The sequence below is a fragment of the Mustela nigripes genome, chromosome 16, assembly GCF_022355385.1.
Source record: "Mustela nigripes isolate SB6536 chromosome 16, MUSNIG.SB6536, whole genome shotgun sequence".
Lineage (NCBI taxonomy): Eukaryota > Metazoa > Chordata > Mammalia > Carnivora > Mustelidae > Mustela > Mustela nigripes.
Window position 1 is genome coordinate 19,816,524 of NC_081572.1, and position 16,978 is coordinate 19,833,501.

The window sequence follows — 16,978 nt, forward strand, 5'->3', positions numbered from 1 at the left end:
ATGCGATAATCCACTGACTAACACTTGGTCTGTATAGTTAGAGATAGCTCCCCTCTCCCTTTCCTCCCCTCTCTCTACCTGCTCTCCACTTCTCCCTCTCCACCCTCCCCACCACCCAACACTTTCCCCTCTCTCTTCTTCCCAAAGTAGTATGTAATGGTTTGGCTGTGATGTGAAGATTTATGACTGTCATCCCACAATACTATCATCTCGTGTTGCCTGGGCAAATTTTTCCTTGTTTGTCTCTTTGTGAGCCAAATACTATCATTCTTTCTGTTCTCTTCCCATCTGTTTAATAATCTGATTTTGTTAGAGAATTACCTTTCTGATTCCTTATACAGTACTATTTAGAATTTTTTTTTTAAAAAAGAGCAGATGGCTCTGGTATTGACCTACTTCTAGATGGGATAGTTATACTCAAACCTTCTTACTTGATTTTAGTCCAGTTTTAATATGAGCAAAGTCTTAATCCATTATTATTGCTATTTAATATTTTGCCATCCTTCCAAGTTCCTATTACTAGGTGACCATGAGCGCTGAGTCTATGTAATAATGTTGGTATTGACAGTAGGGCAGTAAACATAATGAAGGAACTTGCTCTTTATATTCTGTCCAAAGTCTTCAGTCATTAAATGGTGCTGATATGGTTAATAGTTTTGAATCCTGGTTCCTTGCCTTAGACTTTCCTAATCAGAAGCAATGTTTATCTGTCTTCTGTTTCATTTGCCAAGTAGCCCAAGCCTTTGCCCAAATCAGAGCCTTGCCATATTTCTTATTCTTTTTTAAAATTATGAAATATAATAAACATGTAGAAAAATACAAAAAATAATATGACAAACCACCGCAAAGTCCTTAGGTCAGAGGCCTCCTATATAGTGGTCTGCCCAGATCCAGTGTGGATGGTGCCCCTCAGTAGTATGGTACCTGGAACAAAGTTTTCACCCCCAAAAGAAACCCATACTTCTTCCTTTTTTTTTTTTTTTTAAAGATTTTATTTATTTATCTGATAGAGACACAGCGAGAGAGGGAACACAAGCAGGGGCGATTGGGGAGAGAGAAGCAGGCTTCCTGCCAACCAAGGAGCTTAACGTGGGTCTCAATCCCAAAACCCTGGGATCATGACTTGAGCCGAAGGCAGATGTTTAACAACTGAGCAACCCAAGAGCCCCAAAACCCATACTTCTTAAGAGTCACTTCACATTATTGCACCAGCCTACTTTGTGTCTATGGGTTTATCTATTCTGGACATTCCATATAATGGAATTTACAACATGTAGCTTTTTTTGTCTGGCTTCTTTCATTTAGCATGTATCACTATCTCATTTCTTTCTGTGTCTGAATAATGTTCCCTTTTATCCATTTTATTTATTTTTAAAGATTTTATTTATGTATTTCACAGACAGATAACAAGTCGGCAGAGAGGCAGGCAGAGAAAGAGAGGAGGAAGCAGAGTCCCTGCTGAGTGGAGAGTCCAATGCGGGGGCTCGTTCCCAGGACCCTAGGACCATGACCTGAGCTGAAGGCAGAGGCTTTAACCCCTGAGCCACCCAGGCGCCCCTCCATTTTGGTTTTTAATTTATATCCATATTATCCATCCATTCATTGATAGGCATTTGGCTTGTTTTTACCTTTTCACTACCATGAGTAATGCCACTTGGAACATTTGTGTGCAAATTTTTGTGGACATAGGTTTTCAGTTCCCTTAGGCATATACCTATGAGCGGAACTACCGGGTCATATAGTAACTCCATATTTAACCTTTTGAAGAACTGTAAGATTGTTTTCCAAACCTATACCATTTTACAGTCCTGAGCCTCGATTTCCTCATCTATAAAATAGAGATAATACGGGCGCCTGGGTGGCTCAGTGTATTAAGCCGCTGCCTTAAGCTCAGGTCATGATCTCAGGGTCCTGGGATTGAGTCCCGCGTCGGGCTCTCTGCTCAGCAGGGAGCCTGCTTCCCTTCCTCTCTCTCTGCCTGCCTCTCTGCCTATTTGTGATCTCTCTCTGTCAAATAAATAAAAATCTTAAAAAATCTTTAAAAAAATGAAATAAAATAAAATAGAGATAATAATAGTGCCTACCTTCTAGTATTTTTGTGAGGATTAAATGAGTAGATTCATAAAAGCGCTTACTGTTGTAAATAATATAGTTAGATATTCAGTAAATGACAGTAAATTATAAATCTGGATGGTGGAAAATAACACTAATAAATGTTATTTAATTCATTTTTAATCATATTTCTGAAAATTTTTATTTTTTATTACTTTTTTAAAGCTTTTATTTATTTGTTTGCCACAGAGAAAGACAGAGCACAAGTAGATGGAGCTGCAGGCAGAGGGAGAGGGAGAAGCCAACTCCTGCTGAGCAGGGAGCCTGATGTGGGACTTGATCCCAGGACCCTGGGATCATGACCTGAGCTGAAAGCAGATGCTTAACCAACTGAACCACCAAGGCGCCCCTGAAATTTATTTTCATTTATTGGATGAATCAAAATATTTGTTGCTAATAATTCATAATTTAATTAGTAGGAGTCAGATGTGTCCTTGGAAGGAATAGGAAAAGGTACAGCTCTCTGCTGGGGTACATTGGAATGGATGTTCTTTTCTTTTTCTTTTTTTTTTTTTTCCTTTTAAAGTTTAGTATACTTAGTCTTACTCTTGTTACACTGCCCTTCACAATTCTTGGCTCTCTCATTCAGAGGCGGGAGAACAGCTCTCCCAGTGCTTTCCCACCACCATCCTTCCATTCTCATCTATATAAGTCCATCTGCCAATAAAATTGACTAAGAAATGGGAATTCCATCTTTTAAAAGGAAGGTGAAGTTTATACTGCTGGATATTGGTTAAGGAGAAAGGTAGCAAGAATTCTTTATGGAGGGTTGACTTTGAAAAGGTTTATTGAAGTGAGTTAAAGTTGGAGATGGGGATATTTCAGTCTCAAGAAATTTAACATTGACACAATACTATCCAGTATGTAGGCTGATGGATCATAATTGCTCAATATTGTTCTGAACCAGGTGCTGTTTTAAGCATTTACATACATTAACTTATTTTTTACAATAACTCCCCAAGGGGCGTATTATTAGTACCATTTTACAAATAAGGAAACTGAGGCACAAAGGTGTAAGAAGTTAAATCTTACAGAACTCTGTAGGTGAGTTCACCATTGTCTTCAAAACTCTAACCTCATTTTAAAGACTTTGGTCCTAGGGTGTGATGGGATGGGGTGGTGGTGGTGGTGGAATGGAGAGTAAGAGTTACAAAATGCTTTATTTTTTTTTTAAAGATTTTATTTATTTATTTGAGAGAAAGGGACAGATAGTGATAGAGATAGTAAGAGAGAGCACAGGTGAGGAGGGGAGGGAGAAGCAGGCTCCCACTGAGCAGGGAGCCTGACTTGGGGCACAGGGCTCCATCCCAGGGCCCTGGGATCATGACCTGAGCTGAAGGCAGATGCTTAACCAACTGAGCCACCCAGGTGCCCCAGAATGCTTTAAATTATGCAAATGAGTCCAGGGAAACAAATCACTACACACATTTTAACCCTCCCACTCCCACTCTAAGCTAGAATTCATTCATTCAGTTAGCATATATGTGTTGGGAGCTTTCTATTGTCTTGTACTCTATACTTCCCCCATAGATTAGCTATACCATGACTTTGGCCACAGTGTTCTAGAAGTCTTCAAAGAGTGATGTTTTTCTTTTCTTTTAAGATTCTATTTGAAAAAAAAAAAAAAGATTTTATTTGAGAGAGAGAGAGAGCAAGAGCAGTGAGAGGGACAAGCTGACTCACCACTGAGTAGGGAGCCTGATGTAGGGCTTGATCCCAGGACTCTGAGATCATGACATGAGCCAAAGTTAGATGTTTAACCAATAGAGGCACCTAGATGCCCCTAGAGTGATGTTTTTCTTGACAGGGTTTTGTATTTTATTTTTAAAAGGGAAAGCATCTAGGGGCACCTGGGTGGCTCAGTGGGTTAAAGCCTCTGCCTTCTGCTCAGGCCATGATCCCAAGGTCCCGCGATCAAGCCCCGCATTGGGCTCTCTGCTCAGCAGGGAGCCTTCTTCCTCCTCTCTCTGCCTGCCTCTCTGCCTACTTGTCTCTGTCTATCCAATAAATAAATAAAATCTTCAAAAAAAAAAAAAAGGGAAAGCATCTAATAAAAAGGTATTTATTATTGAGATAAGAATATTCCTTAATCCTACCCATTCCTATCATTTATAGACATTCATTTTTATGGTTTTCAATAAGCCTGTAACATTATAAGCTTAGACTTTGGAACTTTTTTTAAACAAGTGCCTGAAGGTCTTCTTTATTTGAGACTCCTAGGATATATCCAGATATGTAGGGTTGATTTCAGTACCTTAGGCTTTCGGAAAGCACAACATTTTACATCCAACGCTGGTTTAGGTTGTTTGGAATGCTTATGAACATTAAGAATGCAACTAAGCAAAGCTCAGCTGGTTCTCATCTTTGGCTAAAAATAAGATTGCGCATCTATTTCCCAGTCTTTAGAGAAGTGCCTGTGAAGATTTACCAAAGATACAAACCACTTCCTTGTCAGAACATCATGCGTTGAAGATGGAGTTGCCTGTAAATGAGCAAAAGAAAGTGTGTATTGAGGACAGGGGTGCAGTTACTATGTATGTGGAGTAGTAGTCCACAGAAGGATGGATACTGATGAGAAAGAACAGAGACCCAGCTCATGCGAGGGGTAGGCATAGCTTAATAATGGATGTGAAGAGTTTGGGCATGTATGAGGGAAAGTACTACTTAGGTTCTAGCTTCTATTGATGCAGTGGGGGATGGGGTGTTTTTTTCCTCCTCCAAATTGCCTGTTTTCAATTGTTACGTGATAATTTCAGTAACCCATTTCATGTTCTGTGTGTATATAATAGTTAAAATGCAAAATGATTCTGTACTATTTACTATACTTTTTTTTTTACATTTCTGACTAGTCATAGGCAAAATCTACTTTCCAGCTCTATCAAAGCATTTTTATGTAGTGAAGTTAAAATAATTTGTATTTTCTAAAATAAGGTGATTACCACCTTATATTTATTAGCTGTTTTTCTTCAATGGCATTTTAGAAAACAGTTATTACAACATGTTCATATTTAGAACCATAAAAAATATTCTGACAAATTCTAAGAGTTCAGCATTCCACTCTGATAAAAACTAGAAACTAGTAAAAAAGAGAAAATAGTGTGACTTTTTTTTTTTTTTTAAGATTTATTTATTTGAGGGGGAGAGCCTGTACTGGGAGAGGAGCAGGAGGAAAGGGAGAGAGAATCCCAAGGGGACTCTGCACTGAGCATGGAGCCTGTCATGGGGCTCAGTCCCATGACCGGTGAGATCATGACCTGAGCTGAAAGAGTCAGATGCTTAACCAACTGAGCCATCTAGGGGCCCCATATATGTGGTATTTGTGCCTACATATATGGCATATTATCATCGTACTGCTTTCTCTTTTTTTTTTTTCATACTTTTTTCTTAAAGCAATATGACACCTGTAATATGCTCAACCAGCTGGACATTTGAGATATTTACCAGATATGTGTTTATTCACTAGCAAATTATGTCTTGATTACTTAACATGGCAAGCCACTTTACTAGGCATTAGGGACACAGTGGTAAATAAATGTGCTCCCTTCACTTGCTGTCCTTAGAGTTCAGTGGGGAAGGTAAACAAAAATAAATTAACAAAAACTAAAAGAAAAAAATTACAAATTAAAGCATATGTTATTTTTTTTTAAGATTTTATTTATTTATTTGAGAGAGTAAGTGAGATAGTACAAGTGTGGGGAGGAGCAGAAGCAGAGGAAGAAGCAGACTCTCCACTGAGCAGGGAAGTCCGACCTGGACACAAGGCTCCATCCCCCGATTCCAGAATCATGATCTGAGTCAAAGGCAACACTTAACCAACTGAGCCACACCCAGGTGCCCTGTGGCATGTGTTATTAAGGAACAAATAGAATATTGTTAATATAGACTCATCCAAAATTATAAAATCTGTTCCATTTTCTTGCCTTGGTATTTCATACTGATACCTTGTTCCATAATAACTTTGAAAAGAGCTGATGGGCTTGACCAAATTGTATGTACATGTTTTTAAATTCAAAAACAATAAAAAATTTATAGAATGCTTATGTGCCAGGTACTGCTCTAGGCCCAAGAGAAATAATGAACAAAACAAAGTCATTGTGTTCATGGTGATTTTACCCTAGTGAGAAGTCAGTAAACAAATATATATAAATGTCAGGAAGTGATAAGTGATGTGAAAAAAAGTCAAGTAGACCAAGAGGTTACAGTGTGACCAGAATACAGTGTTGTTTGCACGGACAGAGAGGTGTCTGAGGAGATCAATGTTTTCCAACAGTTTCTCTTCTTTTGTCTCTTAGGTCAGTTCAGTTAATGAATGTGGGATTCAAGACAATTTTTTTTTTTTAAGATTTTATTTATTTATTTGACAGAGAGAGATCACAAGTAGACAGAGAGGCAGGCAGAGAGAGAGAGAGGGAAGCAGGGTCCCTGCTGAGCAGAGAGCCCGATGCGGGCCTCGATCCCAGGACCCTGAGATCATGACCTGAGCCGAAAGCAGCGGCTTAACCCACTGAGCCACCCAGGCGTCCTCAAGACAATTTTTGTATCTGTTGGTATTGTTCATATAATCATTAATACAGCTATGGTGAGGTCCTACTTCTTTTCAATTCCTTAGCACTAAAAGAGATGAAAACCTGAATTATGTTCTTCATTCCTTCATTGCTCTTCCATACACATAACTACTTAAGCTTCTCCACCCACCCATCCATCCTTTTATCCAAAAAATATGTCTTGGTCTCTGTTCAAGTTTTCCAAAATCTTGGCATACAATTCATCCAATTAAAAATTATATTGTACAATTAAATGTCTTCCAGGTGTTAGATTATAATGTGCAGTTGCTTCTGGAGAGAGCTCTTTTATCCAGGCCTTTCTCCTAGTAAACTCTCAGCCATTGAAATTTGATGTTTTGGATGATCTCACAGTGATCCCAGCCTTAATGTCCAAAAGCCCTAAATAAAATTGTACGCCACTCAAGTGTTCTATAGCATTGCACAAGTCTAAAATAGGTAACTGGCATCCACCCCATACCTCATTGTTGGCTAACTGACTTGTCCCATAAATAGCTCAGTGTTATACTATCGGACAACTACAACTAGATTTTTATTTCCCAACACACATGTGTATCTTTGGTAGTCAACAAAATCAAGATCTGATTTACTGGACCCTAATTGTAACATAGTCAAAAAAATGATGGAAATCAGTAGCCAGATCATTTTGGATGGGTTTCAAGTTACCTACCTTCCAAATTCTACATTATGGACCCTGGTATTAGAGTACGATTCAGTTTTTGTACCCTCTTGTGTAATGAAAGTAACATTGCCATCCCAATTAGGTTGATTCCAGAGAGTTTCTGCCAACTGAATGAAAAATTCTCAAGTAGGTGTGCCTGGGTGGGTGGCTCAGTGGTTAACTGTCTGCCTTTGGCCCAGGTCATGATCCCACGGTCCTGGGATCCAGTCCCATATCAGGCTCCCTGCTTAGCAGGAAGCCTGCTTCCCCCTCTCCCTTTCCTCTGGCTTGTGTTCTCTCTTGTGGTCTCTCTCTCTGTCAAATAAATTTTTTTTAAATATATATTTTTTAAGATTTTATTTCTTTATTTGACACAGAGAGAGAGATCACAAGTAGGCAGAGAGACAGAGGGAGAACGAGAATGCCAAGAGGAGAGCCCAATGTGGGGCTCCATCCCAGGATCCTGAGATCATGATCTGAGCCAAAGGCAAAGGCTTAACTCACTTAGCCACCCAGGTGCCCCAATAAATAAAATTTTCAGGTAAATCTGAGAGAAGGCATCATGGTAGTTTTATAAAACTTCTTCTAGACTCAAGGGCATGTTTTAAAAACCTACCTACTATTGGAATATAATGGTTCTTGTTCTCTTAGCTGGAATGTATTGTTTTTATGTTGGAGAGGTCTTTTTTTGTTTTTTGGGTTTTTTTAAGATTTTGTTTGTCAGAGAGAACGCACAAGCAGAGGGAGTAGTAGGCTGAGGGAGAAGCAAGCTCCCTGCTGAGCAACAAGCCCAATGCGGGGTTGGATCCCAGTACCATGACCGGAACCAAAAGCAGATGCTTAACTGACTGAGCCACCTAGGGTCCCTGTCGCACAGATTTTTAAATACTGTAATTTAATAGATGATTGCTTCATAAATTCCTTAGCAGTAACTCAGAAGGTGAAACTTGGGGCATTTTTCCAGATAAATCTATACCCTTTCTGCATAAAGCATTGCAGCTTAAGTAACTGACAATAATACTTAGGGTCTAATTCATGTTTTAGATATTTTCACTTTTCTTTTACTGGGACTTTTTCGAAATGGCAGCACATTTATTGCATTTCTAGTCAAAATGCCAAATCTAAAACAAGTGCTTTTTTTTTTTTTTTTTTAAGATTTTATTTATTTATTTATTTATTTGAGAGAGGGACCACAAGCAGAGGAAATGACAGGCAGAGGGAGAAGCAGGCTCCTTGTTGAGGAGGGAGCCTGATGCAGGACTCAATCCCAGGACTCTAGGATCATGACCTGAGCCGAAGGCACACCCTTAACCAACTGAGCCACCCAAGTGCCCTAAAACAAGTGATTTAAAACAACAACAACAAAGCAGATTCTCCGCTGAGCAGGGGAGTCCGACCTGGACATAAGGTGCTAATTATCTTACAGTTAAAATGCTGCTTATTGTTACTTAAAGTTTGGAATAAAAGTAACTATGTCTGTGATACCAAAGTTATAGGCAGTTCTCCTAATGTTGGCTTTGTACTTTCACTTGGAGGATTTCAATATGTTTTATAGTTGGCACTTCGTAGACCAAGTTATATGCCTTTCATGACCACACTGGATGTGTACATTTTGAAACATTTTAAAGCTAAAATTCAGTTCCAGAATACTGATATCTATTCTACCATGAAGGGCTTAAAAGCATTTATTCTAGGTTTTTAAATTGTGACTATTTATTCTAGTGGATTTAAAGGGGGAAGAAAAAAAAACCCCACCCAAACCACTGATCACTTGTTTAACAGATTGAAACCATGGCTGTGTGGATACAGGCCCAGCAGCTTCAAGGTGATGCTCTTCATCAGATGCAAGCATTATATGGCCAGCATTTCCCCATCGAGGTGCGACATTATTTATCCCAGTGGATTGAAAGCCAAGCTTGGTAAGTGAACCCAGTTTTTTCTGTCATATTTAGTGAAGCACAAGGCTTTGGGGGTTTGATTGGAAAGAACATGAAGGAGACTTTAAAAGTTGTACATTTTTAAAAAATGATGTGACCCATGAAAAGTTATTTGGCCCTAGCTTAGATTTTAGAGAGATGGAATAACTCTTGAGATTTTTAAAATAGGATTTTTTTCCTGTATCTTATTTTTTCTTCTTTCCCTTTAATAAATAATAAGTTGTGGCTAAAAGCTGTGAAGTGTGTAAACCTGGCGATTCACAGACCTGTACCCCTGGGGATAAAAATATATGTTTATAAAAAATAAAAAATTATTAAAAGCATTAGATCATTGCTGCTAATAAACCACAGTTGACAAATATCTTTTGAGTGCCTGTAGGGTGTAGAGTTCATATGAACAAGAATAAAGCCCTTGTGTGTCCACAAAGAATTTAGTGCTTAATGGGGCAACTCAGGTATGCATATGCATATCATTTAATAAAATGTATTATTAACAAAGTTAACAATGGTGACATTGGTGTTTTTGAATGTATACATACACATAAAGACCAAAAGACAATACACCAAAATATTAACAATAATTACGTTCCTGGTGGCAGATTTTTTTTTTTTTTAAGATTTTATTTATTTATTTGTCAGAGAGAGAGGTAATGCAGAAGCAGGCAGAGTGTCAGGCAGAGGCAGAGAGAGAAGCAGGCTCCCCACTGAGCAAGGAGCCAGATGTGGGACTGGATCCCAGGACCCCAGGATCATGACCTGAGCCGAAGGCAGTGGCTTAACCTACTGAGCCACTCAGGCATCCCTTGGTGGCAGATTTAACAGGCGTGTTTTTACTCTTATTTGCCAAATTACTGTTTATATATTCAGAGGGAAAATTATTTTTAAATTCTTTCAGAGTTAGTATAATGCACTAGATTGACAACAGAGCTTTCTAATGGACGTTATTGCAGGCTCAGGGCCTGGGAGCATGTTGGGTGGCCAGCAGCCTGTCCTTCTGATCTGAGGGGCTCATCAGCTGCTTCAGGCCTCTGTGGGGGGTGGCAGGGTGGGCAGGGCGGGGTCCGCCCCTGCAGATCCCAGGACAAGAGGCCACTCTACGACTGTCCAAGCAGGCTTGTGTACCTGTCAGTGTTGCCACCTTGCAGTAATTGCAGTTCTGTGTTAGTAGCAGATTTCTGGTCGGAAACTAGAGAGCACCAAAGGAAGGCAATTTTCTGGGCAATTTAAAAAATCTCAACCTCTTGTAATGAAGTGAGAAAAAAACCAAGCTAAACATAAGCACATCAGCTGCACCTTGTCTAGTGCTTTTCCATTTTTTTCATTTTCTTTTCTGTTTTAATGACTTGGAGAGTTCAGAAAAACATTAGTAGGAAGTTTCTGGTGATTTAAAATTTCATTTAGTAGATTCCCCATGTAGTTTCTTATCGAACGAATGTTAAAAGACTGTTGATATTAAAAAAAAAAAAACCTGAATTTTATTTAGCGTGGTTTTTTTAAGAACATAAAGATTTTAATTAATTAATTTTTTAAAAAGATTTTATTCATTTATTTGACAGACAAAGATCTCAAGTAGGCAGAGAGGCAGGCAGAGAAAGAGGAGGAAGGAAGCAGGCTCCCTGCCGAGCAGAGAGCCCGATGCCATGTGGGGCCTCAATCCCAGGATCCTGGGATCATGACCTGAGCCAAAGGCAGAGGCTTTAACCCATTGAGCCACCCAGGTGCACCAAGATTTTAATTTAAAAAGATGTTCATTTCTTCATGTTTAAGCTAAGAAAGCCTCCTCCCTTCCCCCACTTTTTAAGTAGAGAGTTGAGTTTTCAAGTGCCAGAACCAGTACATGGTTTCTGTGAGTTTTGCACAGAGACCGGATCTTCTCAAGAGTGGGTTCCTCAGATGAGGAGAATTATTGCCAGTGGAAACAGAGGTGCAGGCTGCCCTTCATTCCTTCCAGGCTTTCATTTAATACGTTAACTTTACTTAGTACAGAAAGGATACGTATTTAAAATTTGGCTTTCTCTACTGCCTTCTCAGAGTACAGATGTGGGTATATTCACTGAGCTACGTTATCATCAGCGTTTGGGCACACCTGCTTGAGCCTTTGTCTGAGACTAGTTGCTGACTGACTTCAGGGTGTAGAGGTGCAGCCTTTAGCGACCACCAGATCTCGTACTTGGCTCCAGACCCAGTCAGCAGTAACTGAACGTTACTTCAATCTGACAGCTGTTTTGTTTCTTCAGCGAGCTGAGTTGAGCAACTCAATACTGCCCAATAGCAATTGTTGCCTAAATTGTTTGAAAAAAGAGAGTTGGTGAGGGGAGTGGGGGAAGGAGAGAAGAAAGGAAGGAATAAAGAGGAGAAGGAAGAGAGGGAAGGCGGGAAACTGTCCAACCTGTCACCAGTTCAACGGCTCTGAATTAGTACAAAATCTGTAGAGTAGAGTGGTTTCTCTGCGTCACTGGAAGAGTTAGCATTGCTTGGAGGTCCCAGACCTGCGACCAGTGACTTGTGTCTATGCCTGCAGGCACCTTCTGTCTTTATAACTCATTTCCAGGCTTCCTTAGAAATGGCAGTCAGTGTTATTGCACTTGTCTTTACTGTAAGAAGTACTGTGTGAAATTAGCAACACACAGAACTAGTCAAGGCTGGCAGAAGCATGTAGAACATTCTTGACCTTGTGCCCCCTTACACCCTTGAGGGGTAACTATAAATAGGAAGTTATCAGAGCCCTTGTTTCCTTCAGAGTACACGAAGCACTTTCCTTTTCCCTTCATTTCCAGCAGATAGTGTAAGCACCAGAGCAAGTCAATAGAAGGAAGGAGAAAGGGCAGTACATTGTAAAAGAAAGAAAGAGAGAGAGAAGAAAGAAGAAAAGAAAGGAAATATATACAGTCAGGTAATTAGTGGATTAGGGATAGATTAATATAGGCATCTAGACAATTTGAATTGGACTGTTTTCTGAAATTTGCCATTAGCATTATGAAGAAATCACTTCAGCTAAAGAAAAGGTGTGATGCGTTGAGACTGTATTTGCATGTATGTATACATATGTATGTAATTTTTTTCCCCTAGGGACTCAATAGATCTTGATAATCCACAGGAGAACATTAAGGCCACCCAGCTCCTGGAGGGCCTGGTGCAGGAGCTGCAGAAGAAGGCGGAGCACCAAGTCGGGGAGGATGGGTTCTTACTGAAGATCAAGCTGGGGCACTATGCTACGCAGCTCCAGGTGGGTGTGAACGAGGGCTCACGCTCAATTCCCTTCCCTAGGAGAGACTCTCCATTTAGTACTTGCCATGGAGCTTTTCTTTCTCTGCTTCAACCCAGTGTTACATGTTAGGTGTATAAAGTTCTTATTGTATGATTTTGGGATTGTAGCCTTGTATTTTTAAACTTTTTATTTGAAAACAATTTCAAATTTATAGGAAATTGCAGGATTGATACAAAGAACCCCTACATAGGCCCAGAAACACCCGTTGTTAATATTTGCTTTATTATATTCCGTCTCTCTCCACACACATTTTTTGTGACTTGAGACTAAGCTGCATACATCATGTCCCTTTGCCCCTAAGTGCTTCAGTGTGCATTTTCTCTTCCTGCTTGTAGTACAGTTATCAGTCTCAGTACATGTCACATTGACAAAACACTCTTAGGTAATCATATCTATATTTCCATTTTGTTAACTGACTCAATAATAACCTTTATGGCATTTTTTCCCCCTCTGGCCCAGGACCACATATTGCATCCGGTTGTCCTGTCTCTCTCTCTCTCCCTCTTTTTTTTTTTTTTTTAAGATTTTATTTACTCATTTAACAGGGAGTGAGAGTACAGACAGAGCGAGAGGGAGAAGGAGGCTCTCTGCTGAGCCAGGAGCCAGATGTGGGACTCGATACCAGGACCCTGGGATCATGACCTGAGCCAAAGGCAGTCGCTTAACGAACTGAGCCACCCAGGCGTCCATGTCGTGTCTCTTTAATCTCCTGTAATCTGGAACCATTTCAACCTCTTTGTCTTTCATTACATTGCCTTTTCTTTTTTTCCCCCTAAGATTTTATTTTTAAGTAAACTCTACACCTAATGTGAAGCTTGAACTTACAACCCAAGATCAAGAGTTGCATGCTCTACTAACTGAGTCAGCCAGGTGCTCCTGCATTGACATTTTAAAATAATTTGGCTCGTCTGTTTTTTTTTTAAGATTTTATTTATTTATCTGACAGAGAGAGAGATCATAAGTAGGCATAGAGGCAGGCGATGGGGTGGGGAGCAGGCTCCCTGCTGAGCAGAGAGCCCGATGCGGGGCTCAATTGCAGGACCCTGGAATCATGACCTGAGCTGGAGGCAGAGGCTTTAACCCACTGAGCCACCCAGGTGCCCCTTGTCTATTTTTAAAGATAAAATGGACCTCCTTTTGGGTTTGTGTGATGTCTCCTCCTCGTTAGATTCAGTGATGTTTAAATTATATTTAGTGATGTTCTGTCCCTCTTAGGATATCACATCTAGAGACATACACCATCCATGTTTCCTGCATTGGTGGTCGTAATTTTGATTACTCAGTCAAGATGGTGTCCAGTGTCTCCTCTGACGTGGTCCTCTTGAAATTTAAGGATCCTTTTTCCAAGAATGATGCCCTAGCACTTTAGGCAAATTAAGAGGCAAGAAATAAAATAATCTTGCCTTCTCATTGTAATTGGGTTTCATATGACATACTTTTCTCCTCCCCATTAGTATTAGAGGAGCAGCATTGCTTTTGATTATGTCATCATGTCTCTAGGAGTCTCTTCCTTTATAAAATCTCACCCCTGCACCGAGGTAGCGTTAGGCCCCATAACATGGTGTGGAACAAAGTGATGTCTGCTGTTGGATTCTTTTAGAACACGTACGACCGCTGTCCCATGGAGCTGGTCCGCTGCATCCGACATATTCTGTACAATGAGCAGAGGCTGGTGCGAGAAGCCAACAATGTGAGTGTCCCGTGGGTGTGGGGAAAGGAGCTGGGAAGTCCTTCCTTGCCCACTTCTCTCTGGACCCAGATTTCTTAACATAATTTGGTGTGCATCTGTTTGTATCTGTATAACCAGAGCACTGTCCCAAGGGGCACAAAAGTAATAGAATGGTCTCATCTTAACTGATCTATAATCTTGATGAGATTATCACCACAAAACAGTGTGGACAAGTGTGAAATAATTTAATCCCAACTGAATGGTTTTTGAGTAAAGCATGCTCATATTCAGGTGAGATTACTTAAGAAGGATTTTTGCTGAGCCCCCTTTCAAACAAGTGTTGAAGGAGTGGCCGAGACCAGGTCACCTAAATGGCTGGATCCATAAAAGCCTTATTGATGCCTCCCCTGTAACTTCATTTTGGGGGTCTCTACGATGCTGTCTGTGAGAGGTTCAGCCTCTTCCCCCAGTTACAAGAAGGTCTTGAGTGAGGACACAGATGATGTGTGTTCACACAGCCTTGTTCCCCGTTGTGTCTCCAGCACCTCACACGGTCCATGGCATTGGGTCAGTGAACGAATGTGGAACGAGGGGTTACCATCATTAGATAACTCCTGGATGTACTCTCTCCAAAGAGGGCTTAGGTGGACCCTGTTTGGGTGACTCTGGTGGAAGCCAGACTGTCACAGAAATTTCTTTTCTTTTTTTTTTTTTTTTAAAGATTGTATTTATTTATTTGACAGACAGATCACAAGTAGGCAGAGAGGCAGGCAGAGAGAGAGGAGGAAGCAGGCTCCCCACTGAGCAGAGAGCCGGACGTAGGGCTCGATCCCAAGACGCTGAGATCATGACCTGAGCCGAAGGCAGAGGCTTAACCCACTGAGCCACCCAGGCGCCCCGAAATTTCTACTGTGACTTAAGAAGGTGTCACAGTTGGCCAGATCACCTATTTTCCCTCCTTTTCTCCCGTCCTCCTCATTGGTTCTCACAAATGATGTGTGTGGTTCCTCTGACTCAAAATTCCACTTTTGGGATTTCAGCCAGGTTTGAGGTGCTAGCATTGGCTTTTCCTTCATAAGGCTTTCTTCCATCCTCACTGTGGCCTGCACTCTCCCCATTCTGTCTCCAGGGTACTTCTCCGGTTGGAAGTCTTGCTGACACCATGTCCCAGAAACACCTCCAGATCAACCAGACGTTTGAGGAGCTGCGGCTGGTCACACAAGACACAGAGAATGAACTGAAGAAGCTGCAGCAGACCCAGGAGTACTTCATCATCCAGTATCAGGAGAGCCTGCGGATCCAGGGTGAGGCCCACATGGCCAGGCAGTGTGTGTCACGAGGGCTAGAAGGAAGTTCAGGTCAGATTGGAAAAGAACCAGGTTTCTGTTTAGAGGCTTTCTCCTTTCTCTTGAGTAGCAGGAATTTGCCTAAGGTTGGGGCAGGGAGGAAGAGGCTTAGGAAGGAAGAGAGGTCACAAGCTTGCCTTCAGCGAGTGTGGGTCTCACTCAGATTTCCCGCACGGATGTTCTTCCTGGTCTGTTGGGGAAGACATTTCCACCTGTGGGAAGAAGTTCATAGTCTAGTAAAAAAAAGTTTAGTGTATACTTGATGTTTCATAAATGCTGCTTTACTGAAATGTTAAATTCTCTAAGCAGAGAAAGTATAAGGGCTAAGAGCTGTGTTTGTAATGACAAATGTTTAATGCTGTTTTGTGTGGTTATTCAGAGGCTGTCCTAGCACCTAAAGGACAAAGCTCCCCTTCCTTGTGTAAATCCTTCTAGGTACCTGGGTATTGAAAACTTCATCAGTAGATTCTGGGTCCCCACTGGGGCCCCCTACTGACTGTGTAGGAATTTGACAGGGTGACTTTAACTTCCCTCTCCCTGCAAGCAGGCCCTGCAGAGCATCTCTGAAAAGCCTCTGCTTGATCAACCCGGCTATACAGACGCATAGCCATCTCTATCCAAGTGCTTCTCTAAGACTCTGCATGTGGGTCAGTCTTACAGCTGTCTTGATATTATTTATTAATAACTCCATCTCCCTCAGTAGAATATAGTCTTTGAGAAGGTATTATGTCTTATACCTCTGTACCCTCAGGCTCACGCATACCAGGTGTTGAGTAAATGTTGGTGGGATTGTTCCAGCATGTCTTCCTCCATCTGAATCCATCTCAGACTGACCTCACAGAAAGGGTGGCCCTCTTCCTAGACTGGAGAATAGGAAAATTCAGGCTGTCAGTTCTACCCCAGCCTTTGATGGCTGATAGTTCTTCCAGTCCTCTTCTTGGGTTTTCTATTTCCTATTTATAGGTTTGCATTAGATTCTGCTTTGGATTTCTACCCACCATACAATGTCAGTTCAGTCTCATTTATCAAGTTGACTCATCAGAAATGCAAACTTATTGCTCTGTTTGTGCAAGAGAAGGCTCAGCTCCCTCCAGTGAAGCAGAGAATTGCCTCCCATCTCCTGACCTCCCTTCCAGAAGCTTCCACAGAGTGCCAGGAGAGACCTAAGTGGGTCACTCGCTTAGGGAGGTTGGACCCAGGTGTGGAATCACCAGCACCCCCAGTGGATGGCAGGATTTCTGAGGTGGCCTCAGGACTACTTTGCTGTGTGCCACGGCTGGACGGTAGTCTTCTCTCTCAGTCCCCAGTCATGGGATCAGAACCGTATTTCTAGTTCTCCTCCAGTGCTAGGGTTTCCCGGGCTGTCTCGAGTTCCTTTTCGTCTGTCCCAGCTTGTGTGTCCATGAGGCAGGGCCTCGGTCAG

The 16,978-nt window shown here is 41.2% G+C and overlaps 1 protein-coding gene across 1 annotated transcript in view; it reads left to right on the plus strand.

Moving 5' to 3' along the window:
- LOC132004115 (signal transducer and activator of transcription 5B-like) overlaps positions 1–16,978 on the plus strand; it is a 70,764-nt gene that overhangs the window by 34,583 nt on the left and 19,203 nt on the right. The window contains exons 2-5 of the mRNA XM_059380219.1: positions 9,118–9,254; positions 12,342–12,498; positions 14,141–14,230; positions 15,339–15,647. Of these exons, the coding sequence (XP_059236202.1) occupies positions 9,127–9,254; positions 12,342–12,498; positions 14,141–14,230; positions 15,339–15,647 (684 nt within the window). The 5' untranslated portion in view covers positions 9,118–9,126. The remainder of the gene's footprint in view (positions 1–9,117; positions 9,255–12,341; positions 12,499–14,140; positions 14,231–15,338; positions 15,648–16,978) is intronic.